This window comes from Notechis scutatus, chromosome Z (genome assembly GCF_049901735.1).
Source record: "Notechis scutatus isolate UNSWTSFEM ecotype Mainland chromosome Z, rNotScu1.2, whole genome shotgun sequence".
In the NCBI taxonomy this organism is placed as follows: domain Eukaryota; kingdom Metazoa; phylum Chordata; class Lepidosauria; order Squamata; family Elapidae; genus Notechis; species Notechis scutatus.
The window spans coordinates 132421266-132438520 of NC_142025.1; the positions used below are offsets into that span (position 1 = coordinate 132421266).

Sequence of the window (17255 nt, forward strand, 5' to 3'; positions counted from 1 at the left end):
CAGAACTGAGCAACGTAGAGATCTAGAAATCGCAATCTTAAATAAAGCCCTATGTATCACACTTATATTAAGGCGCAGGAGAGCAGAAATCGAACAAATGAATTGGATGAGGGAAGGCAACGGGGCCGGGGGGTGGTCGGCGTTAAATCCGCCTCTTTTATGAAACACGAAACAGAAGAAAACTAACACCCTCACCGGTGAGTAATAAGCCGAAGAAGGCACGTGCCTCCCGAGGGCTATTTATAGAGCTACCTTAGAAGGGGGCGGAGTTAAAGGCGAAGGCGCGCCTTCAGCCGTTGGACGTCTCTCTCGCGCCCCCTTCATCTCCCCCGCGGCGCCCCGGGGAAAGGCGAAAGTCCGCGATCTGTAGTAAAGTTTTCACTAAAGTGCAAGAAAGGTGTGCGGTTATTTTGGCGGGAGCCCAATAAAATAACGGAAAACATTTCAGGAACCCAGTGAGTCTGAATTACGCTTTATGCTTTACGTAAATGACATCTCCTGCTTGAGCAGGGGTTGGACTAGATGACCTATAAAAACCCTTTCCAACTTTCCTATTCTATTCTTTATTCGATAAACAGGGCATACTGTTTCCCCATAAAATCCAGAATATACTATTTAGGCAGAGGAAATGGGGGGGGGGAAGGCGGGGAGCAGAAGCAACTGAGAAAAGAACTATTTTTGTTGTATCAATTATCAAACAATTCTGTCTATGTTCACTTGCAATTTATGGGGTTTTTTTTCATCAATACGGAGGCACTCGCTGTTTTGCACCACTGGTTTGTGCTGGATTGTACACAGGTGGGTTTAAAAGAGGGGGCAAAGGCTGTAAGTGGCTGCTAGAATTAATCACCAATGACATTTTTATTTATTTGTTACATTTATTTGCCACCCATCTCACCAAGGGGCTACTGTGGGCAGCAAATAATACTGATATAATGTCACATGACCTTGGGACACTGCAACTTTCATAAATAGATGCCAGTTGCCAAGCATGTGGATTTTGATCACGTGACTCCAGGGATGCTGCAATGGTTGTAAGTGTGAAAAATGGTCATATCACTTCTTTCAGTGCTGTTGTAAGGTCAAGTGGTCACTAAACAAATGGTTGTAGATTGAGGACTATCTGTACCATAGTCAAAGTGGAAATTTAAAAATGAACCTCCCATGGAAAGGAATTCAAAAGCCTAAGTGTAGCTGCCAAAATAGCTCTCTCCTGACTAGAATAGAATAACAGAGTTGGAAGGGACCTTGGAGGTCTTCTAGTCCAACCTCCTGCTTAGGCAGGAAACCTTACACCACTTCAGATAAATGGTTATCCAACATCTTCTTTAAAATTTCCAGTGTTGAAGCATTCACAACTTCTGGAGGCAAGTGATTAATGATTATTTGTTCTAATTAATTGTTCTAACACTAATTATTCTAACTGTCAGGAAATTTCTTCTTAGTTTTAGATTGCTTCTTTCCTTGATTAGTTTCCACCCACTGCTTCTTATCCTGCCCTCAGGTACTTTGGAGAATAGCTTGATCCCCTCTTCTTTCTGGCAACCCCTGAGATATTGGAACACTGCTATCATATCACTCCTAGTTTTCTTTTCATCAAACTAGGCATACCCACAACCGTTATTCATATGTTTTAGCCTCCAGTCCCCTAATCATCTTTGTTGCTCTTCTCTGCACTCTATTTCTAGAGTCTCCACATCTTTTTTACATTGTGGCAACCAAAACTGGATGCAATATTGGATGAAGACTCCCCCTAAATGTCTTTCAGTGGACATCTAATGATTTTAGATTTTGTTGAGATTATTTGAGTAACAGTAGCAACAGCAGTAGTACTACTAGTAGTAATAGGCATCTTAAGTGCAATTTATTTATTAGAAAATGTATACAGTTGCCCAATTTCACTCAGTGAGTCCGGCAGCTTACAAGGATAAATTTCCAATTCCAAAATATTTGGAGCACCACTTGAATACTGTTGACATTGGCAAGATCAGTCAATTGCAAAAGGCAGCGTTACTTGGAACTGTAAAGTCCTGTGATAATACATTTAACATTTTCAACATCAACATCTGCCTATCTAAGGTTCTTGGGAAGACTGTATAGGTGGCTAAAAATGCCAAATCCAGTCTGTAAACATTTGGCTGACTGTGCAACCAATCCTAATAATAATAATATCTTTAATATTATTAAACAATTTCTGCCTATCCCAGAAAAATACCATCTAAATGTAATCCTATCTAAACATTTGGTTGATGGTGATACCAACTGTAATAATTTGTTCAATTTATATGCCTCTTGTCTCTTAGTGACTCTGGGTAATTTATAGTTCTTAAAACAGCTAAAAAGAAACCACCATTAAAAAACACAAAAACAGAATAAAATGAACAAGGATGAGGAAAAAAGATAAACCCAGAGTGGAACAAAAAGGAAGAAAGGAGCACCAATCATCCTCTCCAAAGGAAGAAAGTGCAATCATTCATAGATGATAAACCTAGGTATCTGCAGAAATAGGTATGCCTGAAACTCCCACCTGTGCTTGTCAAAATGCCCAACCATGGCACAACTTAGGCATTGTAGGTCAAGGCTTCTGAACCCAGAAAATTTCCCAACCACAAACAATTGAGTCTTCCATCTATACAGGTTATCCTTGACTTACAACCATTCTTTTAGTAACCATTCAAAGCTATGATGGCATTGAAAACTGACTTATGACTGCTTTTCACCCTTATGACCATTACAGCATTTCCATGGTCATGTGATATTGCATTAATATTGCACTATGCAGTAGAATTCAACAGAGATAGAGATGCCCTGGGATAGAAGCTGTTTTTCAGAAGCCTATTTGTCCTTGTTTTTATTATCCTGTACCATCTGCCAGATGGTAATAGTTCAAAGAAAGGGTGCCCAGGATGAGATGGCTCTTTGAGAATGTTTTGAACTTTCTTAAGGCAATGGGAGCATAAAGCTCTTCCAAAGAGGGGAGAAGACAACTAATGATCCCCTGGGCAATGACGTTAACCTTCTGGAGCACTGTCCTATCTGCCCCTTGTGCAATTGGCAAACTATGCAGAGGTGCAGTAAGTTAAGATACTCTCTATGGTACATCGGTAGAAGGTCACCAGCAGTTTTTCATTCAGTTGTTTTCTGATAAGTCTCAGGTAGTATAATCTCTGCTGGGCCCTTTTGACCAGTGCTGCAATGTGGGCACCCCAGGTCAGGTCCTCTTTATGGTAACACCCAGAAACTTAAAACTGGCCACTTGCTCCACTCTGTCTCCATTGATAAGCAAGGGCTGGATGTCTGATCTATTCCTTCTATAGTCCACTATAAGCTCCTTAGTCTTATTGGTGTTGAGAACCAAGTTATTGTCTCTACACCATGAAAGCAGCCACTACTGTTGTATCATATGCAAATTCACTTAACAACTGTAGTGATTCACTCAACAGTTATGGCAAGAAGGAGCAAAATTCAACTGTACTAAGTCTTTCTGGCGAAAGGCACTTGGCTTTTAAGGCCATTCTGTTAACCCAAATTCAGGTTTCTGTCTCATACATAGATCATGAATGTACATAATGAGTGTTAATGATGCATTCAAGATCTGCCAGAAAAAAAGGGAATTATTTTAATACATTCTGCTTTGACTGTGTTTTCCTCAATAATCCTTCCTTGCCTTTCATTTAAAGAAATGTCATTCTGCAAAGAAGGATAACTGAGAAAAACACAGAGGAACAGTGTTTTGTTTCTAAATCCTTTTTTGAATACTATATAAATACTGTTGTTTGCAACAGCAGTAATACTGAATTAATGTCCATGAGACCTAAGAGGCATATTGGGTGGGCATGAAAAGGAAATATAGAATAACAGAGTTGGAAGGGACCTTACAGGTCATCTAGTCCAGGGGTCTCCAACCTTGGCAACTTTAAGACTTGTGGACTTCAACTCCCAGAGCAAAGCTGGCTGAGGAACTCTGGGAGTTGAAGTCCACAAGTCTTAAACTTGCCAAGGTTGGAGACCCTGGTTTTTCTAGTCCAACCCCTTGCTCGAGCAGGAGACCCCATACCTATACCATTTCATATAGGTGGCTGTGCAGTCTTCTCTTAAAAATCTTCAATGATGAAGCACCCACGACCTCTGAAGGCAAGCCGGATGCTTTGGAAAATAGCTTGACCCCCTCCTTTCTCTGACAGCCACTCAAACATTGGAACATTGCTATCATGTCACCCCTACTCCTTCTCTTCACACTAGCCGTGCCCAGTTCCTGCAACCATTCTTCATATGTTTTAGCCTCCAGCTGCCTCATCATCTTTGTTGCTTTTCTCTGCACTCTTTCTAGAGTCTCGACATTTTTTCTTCTTCTAAATAATGTGGCGATCAAAACGATGCAGTATTCTAGCTGTGGTCTTGCTGAAGCTTTATAAGAGTGGTATTATGACCCTACGTGATCTTGATTCAGTCCCTCTGTTAATGCAGTTTAGAATTGATTGCATTGGCTTCTTTGGCTGCCACCTCAAAAAGAAGCCGATAACTTTGAAATAAAGGACTTGTGTAAGGCTGCGGAGGAATAAAGCCGTTTTTTCTTAAAAAGAGGGTCGCGCGCAAACGGCCCGCGGGGAGCCGACTGAGTTAAAACAGTAGAGCGGGCAAGATTTCTGATGCCTAGAAAGGACCCAGAAGGAAGTATGGTTGGAGAAGGGTCTTAATCATGAAGGGACCTTCCTGTTCCAAGCGGATCTCTATAGCTAGGCACCTAGATGCCTCCCTGTGTCCACTCTTAATGAAAACAAAGCCAGTTGGGTGGGGGGAGAGCACAACCAAGTAACAAGGTTTGACATGGCTGCGCTACCAGTATCTCTCTGGACAGCCTGAAGAGAAGATGAAAGGGCTGGTGAACATGTGGGAATCAAAAGAACAATCTGGTCAGGAAATTGTTAATGACAGCAAATTGGGGTGGGAGAAGCTAAAGCTCCAGTCCATCTCATTCGCTGTATTTTTTTCAATTGTCGAAATAGCCTTCGTTTGTTAGGGGGATGGCTTTGAAATTAAAAAATAAGTGATTTGGTAAATACATTTTTCTAACAAATATATATTATGCTAGATTCGATCTATCCTATCGGATGGAGGAGAAATGCAGTTGTGTAATGAATAGAAGTTTTGTTTTGAAGGGTTGGGATTTGTGAAATATATCTATTCTGTAAGGGAATTTGAGGGCATGAAGAAACTTTAGCAAATATGTGCCTGTGGGAGGGAGGGAGAGAATCATTTTGGGGACTCTGGAGACTTACATTTTTCTTTTTCGAGACAGAATTTCACAGACATCTGCATTCACCATATTAAAGAAATTTGGTTTTTCCTCCCCAGAATCAGAATTCCTAGGAGCTAACTTGCAGTTTTCCCACATGGAAAGTGGAAAACAAGCCTATGTTCTGGACTTCCAGGACTGTAGTGGAAGAGAAACATTAAGAGGTGAGGAATAAATTGAACATATGTCAGTAAGCGTGTGCTGTGACTTGTAATTCTTATTTTAAATATCATTTTTGCTTTACAGTATTAACTGTCCCTAGCCTAGTCACAATTTCTTAATAGCTTTTTAAAAATATATTTATATTGGGCAAAAACCTTTAACTCAGATTTACCATAGAAGAATGTTGGCATAGATCTTGGATTCCGATAACAAGATTTGAGTTAGTTTTTTATACTTTTAAGTGTAAATGTACTTCTAAGTTTAAATCATTATATTTGCTTTTAATATATTGCTGCTTAAAGATATTTTATTGGGACTGCTGCTTTTATTACATTAAATGAATGTGTGTGTGTGTTTGTGCTCGTTTTCTGTTCTTTTCGAATGTAGTTTGATTTTACTCTGCTGTCTTAGAAAACCTCAAGAGTATCATAGAGCTTTAATAAATAAATACATGCTTCCCCCACCCCAACTTGTGATTCACAGCCAAAGTTACTTTACAGTTATCTCTTTCTTTGAGGCTTCAAATATTAAATCTCTATGCACTTTATGGGAGAAATTCCAGACACTTAGTATACCATTTAAAGAAACTCTTTCTTTGTTTCATTGCAAAGTACAGGAAACAAATTTTGCTGGTTTTGTCTCACTAACAAATATGATAATTGTTAGCATAATAAGAATGCTGTTAATAAGAATGAAAATGAAATTCTATCCTGAAATTGTTTCCTATATTTTTGCACTATGTTTCAGAGCTAAATTCTACTTCATTTCAAATCTTATAGAGATTCTTCTAGATATGGATGGACAATATATTTACATTTTTAAACATTTCTATGTTTTACAAAGATCCAAGAAAATTTATATACAATCTTCATAACTTAAATGGGAAAGTCAGTTAAATAAACTTCTGATATCTAAATTAACCTCTACGCATTCTCTTACCTAGTGTGGGTTTAAAGCAGTGTAAATCAGGAGTGAACTTAATTTTGCAAAAATCCTTTGAGTTTGCCATCAATTATTTTAAGATATAATCTGCTTTCCAAAATTAACATACAGTAAAAAGCTCAAATTTATTTGGATAGAATGAGATTAAACTGGTAATATAACTTCTGACTGTAGGTATTGAAATGACACATGAAAACAAAGAAGAGGAAGCAGAATCACAGAACAAACAGAAAGAAGACCAACAAATGCAACATAGAAACTCCCCAGTGAAAGGAATAGCATATCATCAGATGGAAAGCACGCAGCATGAGGTCTGTAACGGTGAATCTATCATATCTCTGGAACAGGAATCTACAGATAATTTTTCTGACAACGACAAAATGCTCAAAGCTACAATTTGTCCTGACTGTGGGAAGAGCTTTAGTAACAGCTCCCACCTAATCCGTCACCGTCGCGTCCATACAGGTGAGAAACCATACAGATGCCCCCATTGTGACAAAAGTTATCGACAAGACTCTCACTTAGTTCAGCATATGCGTTCTCATACAGGTGAGAAGCCATACCGGTGCACACATTGCGGCAAGGGCTTCTCCCAGAGTTCCAATCTCATCATCCACCAGCGGACACATACAGGCGAACGACCCTTCACCTGTCCAGAGTGTGGGCGGAGCTTCAGCCATAGTTCTGATCTCATTCAGCACAAGCGGATCCACACCGGGGAGAAGCCTTACGTCTGCTCCATCTGTGGAAAATGCTTTTCTCAGAGCTCAAAGGTTACCCAACACAAACGCTTCCATTCTGGGGAACGTCCATTTTCCTGTGGGGAGTGTACCAAAACTTTCCGTCTCCGGGCTGATTTGGTCCGTCACCTCCGCGCTCATACCGGAGAGCGGCCTTTTGGCTGCCCTGAATGCGGGAAACATTTTGCAGAGAGCTCCCATCTTATCCGACACCAGCGGATCCATATGAGCGAGCGTCCCTTTCGCTGTCCAGACTGTGGGAAAGGATTCAATCAGAGCTCCAACCTCCAGCAGCATCAGCGGGTACACCGAGGCCAGAAACTCTTCAAATGTGATGAGTGTGGGAAAGGTTTTGGCGTAAGCTCTGCACTCTTGCAACACCAGCGAACTCACACCGGTGAACGACCCTACTGCTGTAGCCAGTGTGGGAAGAGTTTCAGTGTCAGCTCCACTTACCATATACACCAGCGTATTCATGCAGGGCAAAAGCCCTACTCATGTGGAGACTGTGGGAAAGGCTTTGTGCGTAGTTCTGCTCTCCTTCAGCATCAAGCAACTCATACTGGTGAGAAGCCCTTTCGATGCCCCTATTGTGGAAGAGGGTTTGGACAGAAATCAGCACTTTCTCAGCATCGGCGAGCCCATGTGAGGAGAGGGGAGACATTGACTTTGATGGAAGGTTGGGAAACAGCTGGGATGGAAGAGGTTGGGGACCAGGGAGTGGGAGGGGAAGCACATAGCCTGTGGCAGGGGAACGGAATAGGGATTATGGAGCCAGAATGGCAGGGTGTTGGGGATGAGGCCACAAGGCAGGAATGGGAGGATGACGGGGATGAGGCCATGAGGGTGGAGTGGCAGGATGATGATGAAGGTCTGGAGCAACAGTTGCAGGATGATGGCAGAGAAAGCATGAGGCAGACCTGGAAAGATGGTGTGGAATCCTCCATGAGGACAGAGTGGCAGGACGATGAGGGTGAACAACTGGAACGGGGATCACAAGGGGATTGTATTGAAAGCATGAGGCTGGAATGTCAGGAGGAGGAGGAAGAGGAGGAGGAGGATGACGATTACAGGAGGGTGGAGGAGAGCTTCCAGGATGACAATCTGAGTATCAGGCTAGAGTGTCATGATGAAGAAGATGGTGAAAGTGTATTAGAATACGTACAAGGTGATAGTAATTCAAATATCAGGGGAAAAGGTCAGGACAAGATCACAAAGCACGACTGGCAGGATGATAGAGGCGAAAGCATAAGGGAAGAATGGGAGAATACTTTAGATAATTTAAGGCAGGGAAAATTGATTGAGGAACAGGAATGGCAGGACAGCGAAGATGATAGTGAGAAGCACAGTTGGCTAAGAGGTGGGGAGGACAGCTTGGAGAGAACAAGACAAAAGTCAGAGACTGAGTCACTCTGCTGAAGCTGAGGAGCTTAAGGAATTCAAATTATTGACTGGGTTATAGTTGAAGAGAGTAGAATGCCTACAACACTCTTATAATAGCTCAAACCAGCAAGTCATCAAAACTTATCGAGGTCAAACAGCAGAATCATACCTTGATGCAAAGCGGTCGTATCCTTCTGCAACAAATATAGTTGTATTTATATTTGTAGGGTACTCTATGGTGTCTACTCTCCACTTGAATATGTCCCTCACTCCAGTCCCTGCATGCCTGTGCTACAGAGCGCTGTGTGGTGGCTGCCTTATGGTCAAGCTGTATGATCCGGCTGCCTGTATCATTCCAAGCCTTGTGCCGTTTGCTGATCAAAATAATTCCAAAGGGTGATTTTAGTCAGTCCATTTTTAAACGTTACACGACCTATGTACATGCTGTATTATACTTCACAATCCAGCCCAAGTTTTGTTTTAAAAAAAGTTTCACAACACTTCCAAGGTAAGATGCCTTTTTTATAAATAAGTGGGTGCCTTTCCTTACAGTGGCAATTCTTGCTGGATTCCAGGAGTTGATTTGGGAGAAATTTTCCTTCAATTCAGTCTATAAACTTTGAAATAATTGACTTAGGAAGTTGGGATGGGGTGGGGGGACAAAAAAAGATAATACAGATGTTTTATTTTCATAATTGTTACTTAGGAACCCAGCAGAATGTGGGAACACTGTAAGACTCCAATATTTAACTAGAACAGCTTTTGAAACCGCTGTTGCATGCTCTGAATCTCTCCCAACTATAGTTATTTTTGTAACGTTCTAATCCTTCTCTCTTTTCTGTGTCTCCCTCTGCTGAACTAATAAATGCTCTTTTTGATTCCACTCAAGCACCCTGCATTCTTTTAAATTGAGCCAGGATTATTACTCAGCATATTTTAAATCAATTCCAAGACGCTTGCATATAACTTGCATATGTATATACACTGAATGCTTAAGCTTAATTTCCCCCCACCCCCCACCCCAAAAAAGAAGCAACACAGCTAACCTCTTTTCAAAGTTAAGGGAAATTCATTAGTGATTTGTGATATATGGAAATTCTGGATATGTGAACTTTTTTTGGTTCTGCAAAATAGATTTCATTTATTAAGGTAAAAATTATCTAAGACATTTATTTTGGCCACCGACTATGAAATTATTAACTATTGTAATTTTACTTTTTCACATAACTGTTAAAGATTTTCGGAAAAAGTTACATTATAGCAAATACATTACCAAATTACATATTTAAGAAAGCCCTTACTGTAATATGGTGAGGAAAGTAGAAATTCAAAAAAATTTCCCAAAAATATTTTAACAGATTAAAAATAAATGCAAAAGTGATCAATAGAAAGTTCAAACAATGCCAGAGTTTGAAAGCCATATAAGTTTGATGACACACACTGCCTTTTTTTTTTAATTGGATCCTTACAGATTCTGTTCTCCAAATTTTCTGATGGCAGAATGCTTTACTATTTCCAAGGGCTTAGCCAGCAACAGATTGTCATTTGTTACCCTTCTTGTTTTTTGTTTCTATGTTTGGGGGTGGAGGTTCCCATCCCTTATTATGTTTCCTTTCATATTAAACATGGGAAGAAATATAAATCAAATTAAGAGTATTTAGAGACATCCTGCAGGGCGATAATGGTGCCTAAGATGGTGAAGCTCCTGACCAGGGTTCAAGCCATTCTGTCTTTTCTCCTCCCATTCATTTGAGAATTGCTAAAATAAGGATTTTAGACTCTGGTAAGAAAGCTGAAGTGATAACTGGTGGTTGGATTTGGCCCTTGTAATCTCCAAGGGGAATTAATGTGGTGGAATGTAGTCTGGATTCTGAGGTGGGAGGGACTGCATTCCAGAGGACCGAGAGACAGCAAAGTTTAGATAGTTCGATTGGGAGGAAGAGGCTGAAGGTAGCAACTTGGAGTATATCTTTATTGATGCTAGTAGTTTGCTTTAGTGTGGCAAGATTTCCACACACTGTCCATAGATGAGGAATAATAAAGGAAATGCTTTGGAGTAACTCAGCACATCTTTCTTGGTTTTGGAGCTTGACATTTACTTCTCTAACTGTCTGTTGGTACTTACTGTCCAGAATTCCAGAGAGTTTCTTTCATCCCTTGCCAAGTGGGGTAGGTAGAATTCAGACAATTCCCCTTTTAAGTCTTACCCATTTCTACTGTGCAACTGATAAGACAAACAAAGGCCAAAATCCAAAAATCTATATTCTCTAGAAAATAATCTCACGACAGTACGCACACAAAACAGCAGATTTGTCTCAGATCAAGGGACTAGTAGAGAAAACAGACAAACACATTTGCCTGCCTGCATCTTGTTCTGGTCCTCTCATCATGTGTACCTGCCATCTGCCTCGGTAAACACATATTATCACTTTTTTTCTAAGATGGCCAGTAGAAGCACTTGAAATAAATTCAACAATAGCTTTTTTAGTTTCTGAAAGGAAAAAGGAAGTCTTCATTACCAGCATCACAGTCACCTGGCTCCCACTTCCCCCCCCCCCCCAATACTCCTCCTCCGCACACACTGAACATTTAATAACAAATAGCTATAGTCTCTGGAGAGAAACATTATTCGATCATTGGGTCTCATTTTCTGAATTCAATGGTTCTGTAAGGAGTTTGCTTGGGTTCTCTTTCTCGGTCTTAGCACCTTCTTTCTCTGCACCATCTTCTAGATTGTCAGCTGCTTGTACAGCATTCTCATGTTCTTCAAGTTCTATCTTCTGTTTATAATTCCGTTTGAAGAATCCACACTGTAATGCAAAGTAAGAAAAGCCATTACAAGCAGTAATTAGGTAGGGAGACCCAGCCTCAGTTTTGAATTGATAAGGAGAGCCAGTTTGATCTAATAGTTACACACCAGGCTAAGAAAGTAGGAGACCGTGAATTCTAGTCTTGCCTTAACCAGGAAAGCCAGCTCGGTGATTTTGGGCCAATCCCTTTTTCTTAGCCCAAGTTACCTCACAGAGTTATTGGGGGAGGGGGGCAGGATAGAAGGAGGAAGGTGTATTGAATGTGTTCGCCACCTTGAATTATTCGTAAAAATAATAAAAATGGGATACAAATAAATACCTTCACTGCTTATAATTATTTGTAAAAATAATAAAGGCAAGAAACAAATAAATAAATAGAGGCATGTCCTGCCTTCCAGACAACTTCCATTTTTACAGCCTCAATTTTTAATATAGGATGATGAACATTAAATATTGTTCATAGTTTATCAGATGACATTTTCTTTCCAGTTATGTACATATGTTAAAGGACCAGACAAATCCTTTTGGTCTAGATTTGCTTATTTATTTATTGGTAGTTTGCTTGCTTATTTGTTTATTGGAAGTGCTTTAATACTCTTTAATTAAAAATCTAAAAGATCTAAATAGTTTGACAGTTCATGCCAACAATCTGTGCAACATTTGTGAGGTAAACAGTTATACATAAGCTATCTCACAGAAAGATTGTTAGAAATGGAATTTATGTTGTATGTTGCAAACGAAATTTTTTTTAAAAAAAAGTTCTACAAACAGAAATACAGTTAGCCCTTTACAGAAAGCCATTTAGTGACCATTCAAAGTTACTACAGCACTGAGTGAATGACTTATGATCATTTTTCAACTTAATTATCATTGCAGGATCCTCATAGTCATGTGATCAAAGTTCAGGTGATTTCCTTATCAGGAACTATTGGTGCTACTATCAGTATCATTATTATTGTTATTATTGTTAATAATATTTCTATTAGTAATGCTATTACTGTTATTGTGCTAGTGCCATTATTGTGATTATTACTATTGTTATTGTTATTACTAGGATTGAAATCACTAGTATTATTAGTACTATTATATTTATTATTATTATTACTCTTAATCTATCCCGCTAAGTATTAGGACAATATAGACAACAAAAGAAGTGGTTTAAAGAGAAGATTGAAGTGAGATTAGATTGACATATTTTGGTTAATATTGACAGCTCAATTGTGATTGAGCAATGGAAGGTTATATACATGTAAAAAAAAGGTGGGAGTGTTGGAGGAAAAATAATCTTGTGCAAAAATTGTTAAAGCACTACGAATCTAACTAAGATTGGGAAAGGGAGGAAACCAACCAGCCAGGCATTGTTGCCTACCTCCAGCCTGTCCAACCAGAGGTCAATAGAAGATATGATGCAAAGAGAAAGGTCAAATTAATTTAAAGATCTGCAGGCTATGCTACAATCAATGCAGGAAGCTATGACCAGGAACCACAATGAAATGAAGGAAGCGATAGGAGAGGTAAGAAACAACACAGGAAAACTCAAAGAAAAAATGCAAAAGATGGACCAAAAATTTGAAAGTTTTCAACAACAGATTACCAAAAATGTACAGAAATTACAGAAGAGAGAAGAGAGAATGGACAAAGAAGAAAAAAGAGTAGATGAAATAAAAGATAAATTAATCCAGACAAATAAGGAATTAGAAACCACAGTAATTCTGGAATCTGATAAAGCAGCACACTACTTGCGATTCCAGAACATGAGAAGAAAATGGAGAAGATTTACCAGATAACATGGCAGAGGTAATAGCAAAGGCACTAGGAACAGAGAAGGACGAAATGCTGACAGAAATAGATGAGATGTACAGAATTCATACGAACTATGCGAGGAGGCACAATCTTCCAAAGGAGGTGCATGCACGTTAGATTTGTGAAGAAATCTATTCGAGACAAAGTGCTTCATAGGACAAGAGATGAACCAATAGAGTACAATGGATAGCAACTGGTAGTTCTCAAACAGATTCCAAGAAGAATCAGAGAGTTGCAAAGGCCATATCAATTTTTAACATCATTGTTGACCAAATATAACATCAATTTTAGATGGCTGACTCCTGAAGGTATTCTAGTCTCATGGCAAGAAAAGAGATATAGAGTGGATACACTGGAAAAAGCGGAGGAATTTTATAATCAACACTTCAGAAATGAAGAGTAAGCAGAAGAGAGGGAAGTAATAAAAGAAAGGGACCAAAGAATACGTGCTATGGAAGAAAAGGAATTACACTAAAGGAGAGGGAAAAAGAGAAAGAAGAAAGACCAGAGAGCAATGAGAAAAGATTCAAGGAACTGAGAGAGCTTAGAACAACAAGGAGTATAAGACCTAGATATAGGTGGAGAAATGCAAGAGAGTTTAAGATCCTATCACTGAATATTAATAGACTGAATTCCTCCTTGAAAAGGAAGAAAACTCAAACTACAAAGATTGAATTTAGATATAGTACTACAAGAAGTTCATATAAAAGAACAACATAAACAATTACTGGAATACCCCAAATTGGGGAAATTATTTGTATCATTATCACAACAAAGGAAGAGAGGGGTAGTGCTATTATATACCAAGGAAACAATTCAGGCTAAGCAAATTTGAGGAGGGAAGGATTCTGATTGTGGAAATAATACTAAATGGAAATGGGTTTTATTAGTCAAAAATTATGCACCAAATAGGGTACAAGAATAATTCTACAAAAAATTACTTAACATTATTTGTGACATAGAGTGTGACAATCTTTGCATTTTATGAGATTTTAATGCAATAATAGATAAAAAAATAATTACAAAAGTAACAAAATAAGGAAGGGAATTAGAAGAATACTACCTAGAACCTTTTTCAAAATGGTAGAAGAGTTAAATATACAGGATACATGGAGAGAGAGGAACCAGGGGAGGAATCAATATACATACTATTCTAACAGACACCAATCCTGATCTAGAATTGACATGGTATGGATGTCAATGGAACTAAACTCTGAAATAAACGAAGTAGAACTAGATACAAACCTCTGGGCAGATCATAACCCAATGAGAATTAGTTGGAAAGGACAAAAGAAAAGTATAATATTGACTCTAAACTGATTGATCCTAAAAGGACAAAAATTTAGACAGATGGTGGAAAAATAAGTGGGATTCTTTTTTAAAGAAAGCAAGAAAGAAGACACATCCTTACAAAATCTATGGGATACAGTGAAAGCATATATGAGGGGAGTTGCCATATCCTATATGGCAAAGGAAAACAAAAGGAAGAAGCAATGACAGAAAGATTTAGAATACAGAACACTCGAAGCAGAGTTACAAAAGGAACCACAAAAAGGAAACCTAAAACAGCAAATGGATTTAACCAAACATAAATTGAACATCCTCGAAAAAGAAGATCTGGCACAACACATAAGGGAAATGAACCAACACTTTTTTGAGAACGCAAACAAGCCAGGGAGGTGGTTAGCTTATAAACTGAAGAAACAGAAAGAGAAAAAATGGATAAATAAATTGCAAGATGAAAATGGAAATATATGTTATCAAAGCGAGGGGCAAAAGTACATAATTCAGGATTTTAACAAGGAACCATATAACGACAATGCTATACAGAAGAAAAGGCACTACAATGCTTAGGAAAAGACGATTTATCTAAAGTCCCAGAAGAAATAAAGCTATGATAAATGAAGACATAAAAATGCCAGAAATAATAGAGGCAATTAAAAAACAAAAAAATTACCAAACCAATGGGTTACTGACAGAAATATATAAAGAATTGCAAGATACTCTAGGCCAAACATTATTAGAGGTATACAATGCAGTCCTAATGTCAGCGAAGATACCAGCATCATGGATGAAAGCTAACATCACATTGATCCTGAAAGAAGAGGCTGATAGAACATTAATTAAAAATTATAGGCCCATTTCCCTACTGAATACTGATTATAAAATATTCACATCAATAATATCTGAACAATTGAAAAGTTTCCTGAATGAGTTTATACACATTGACCAAAATGGTTTCTTGCCCAAAAGACAGATAAGAAACAACATGAGAACAATATTAGACATACTGTAATATTATGAAATACAAAATGCTCAAAAGGCGTTTGATAATGTGAAATGGAAATTTATGTTACAACAATTAAGATACATGGATTTTGGCAATAAATTTATAAATATGTTTACAGCAATATACTTGAAACAGAGGGTCAAAGTAATAGTGAATGGCAAGGTGACACAAAATTTTGCAATCCAGAAAGGTATAAAGCAAGGCTGTCCATTATCTCCGTTACTGTTTATTCTAACATTGGAAGTACTAATGAGGATCATTCGGAAAGATGAGCAAATTAAAGGACTGAAAATTAAAAGAGAAGAATACAAATTACAAGCCTTCGCAGATGACCTAGTTTTTGTTTTAGAAGAACATTGCAATCAGGCCAGAGACTTATGGAGGAATTGGAGGAATATGGAGAAGTAGCCAGACTAAAAATAAATAAGGAAGAAACCAAAATGATAACCAAGAATATGACAAACAGAAGGATGAATTGTCAAAAGGAATACACATTCATATAGTGAGGAAAGTGAAGTATCTAGGAATCTATTTAACTGCAAGGTGTATAACAAAGAGGATAATTACATTAACAAATCAAATAAAGGTGGATCTGGAGAGATGGAAGAATTTGCAACTCTCCTTAATGGGCAGAATAGCTGCAATAAAAATGAATATTGTGCCAGAGATCCTTTTTTAAATTTCAAAATATACCTATAAAATTAGAAAAATATTTTGAGAATTTGAATAAAATAATGTCAAAATTTATATGGCGAGAAAAGAAACTGAGAATTAAATTGAAACTATTGCAAGAATCAAAAGAAAAAGGAGGGTTTGTATTATCAAGTTGCAACACTTACATGAGTAAAAGAGTGGATAACCCTAAGGAATAGGAGATTACTAACGGTGGAGGACCACAATATTCAATTAGGGTGGCATGCATTCCTTTGGTATGGAAGAAACACGGCAGATCAATATTTCCAAAGGCACTACATAAGACATGCTATATTGAAATAAAATGAAATAAAATCAAACAACAAAACTATATGAAAATACCAGTCTGGCTTTCCGTTCTGGAAGCGCTGGTACATCCAAATCTTATAAATATGGGGAAAAATTGTCTCATACAAGGACATATTAAACGAAAAAGGTGAATTGAAAACTAGACTAGAACTAAAAGAACAAGGGATGAAATTGGAGTGGTGGTCATATACCTACAAATACAATCATGCTATGAGAAGGATGTGAAAGTGTGGGGTATCAATAGAGAATTGATGATACTAGACAAATTATTAGCGGGGATGGATGATAAATTGATAAAGGTAACTTATAAATATCTACTAGACTATAAAATGGAGGAAGAACAAGTTAAGGAGACAATGGTGGTATGGGCCAAAAATTTTGGATACAACATTGAACTGGATAGTTGGCAAAAACTTTGGGAAAGAAACAGGAAATTAACATTGGCCACATCATACAAAGAGAATTTGTATAAAATGTTTTACAGATGGCATCTTCCCCCAGCAAGATTGACTAAAATGTTTAGCAATACATCCCCGAAATGTTGGAAATACAAACAACTACCAGGCACATATTACCACATGTGGTGGACTTGCAAAAAAGCAAGGGAATTTTGGCAACAGATCCAGATGTGGTTAGAAAAAATGGTTGGATATTTAGAATTCAAACCAGAACTATTTTACTAGGAATTACAACAGAGGGCTATAATAAAGGGTCAATATATCTAATATTACACATTCTGACAGCAGCGAGAATGGTATATGCCCAGCAATGGAAAAATGAAAATACATCGTCAGAAAGGGAGATAATAAAGAAAATATTTGTTTGCG

The 17255-nt window shown here is 38.2% G+C and overlaps 2 protein-coding genes across 2 annotated transcripts in view; one reads left to right on the forward strand and one right to left on the reverse strand.

Moving 5' to 3' along the window:
• The window catches only part of LOC113421690 (uncharacterized), a 28931-nt gene extending 18956 nt beyond the window's left edge, over positions 1-9975 (forward strand). The window contains exons 7-9 of the mRNA XM_087947444.1: positions 4817-4913; positions 5356-5460; positions 6575-9975. Coding sequence (XP_087803570.1) covers positions 4817-4913; positions 5356-5460; positions 6575-8559 — 2187 coding nt within the window. The 3' untranslated portion in view covers positions 8560-9975. The remainder of the gene's footprint in view (positions 1-4816; positions 4914-5355; positions 5461-6574) is intronic.
• Positions 9976-10104: 129 nt separating this feature from the next.
• Positions 10105-17255, reverse strand: part of ITGAL (integrin subunit alpha L) — an 85063-nt gene continuing 77912 nt past the window's right edge. The window contains exon 30 of the mRNA XM_026682273.2: positions 10105-11333. Coding sequence (XP_026538058.1) covers positions 11157-11333 — 177 coding nt within the window. The 3' untranslated portion in view covers positions 10105-11156. The remainder of the gene's footprint in view (positions 11334-17255) is intronic.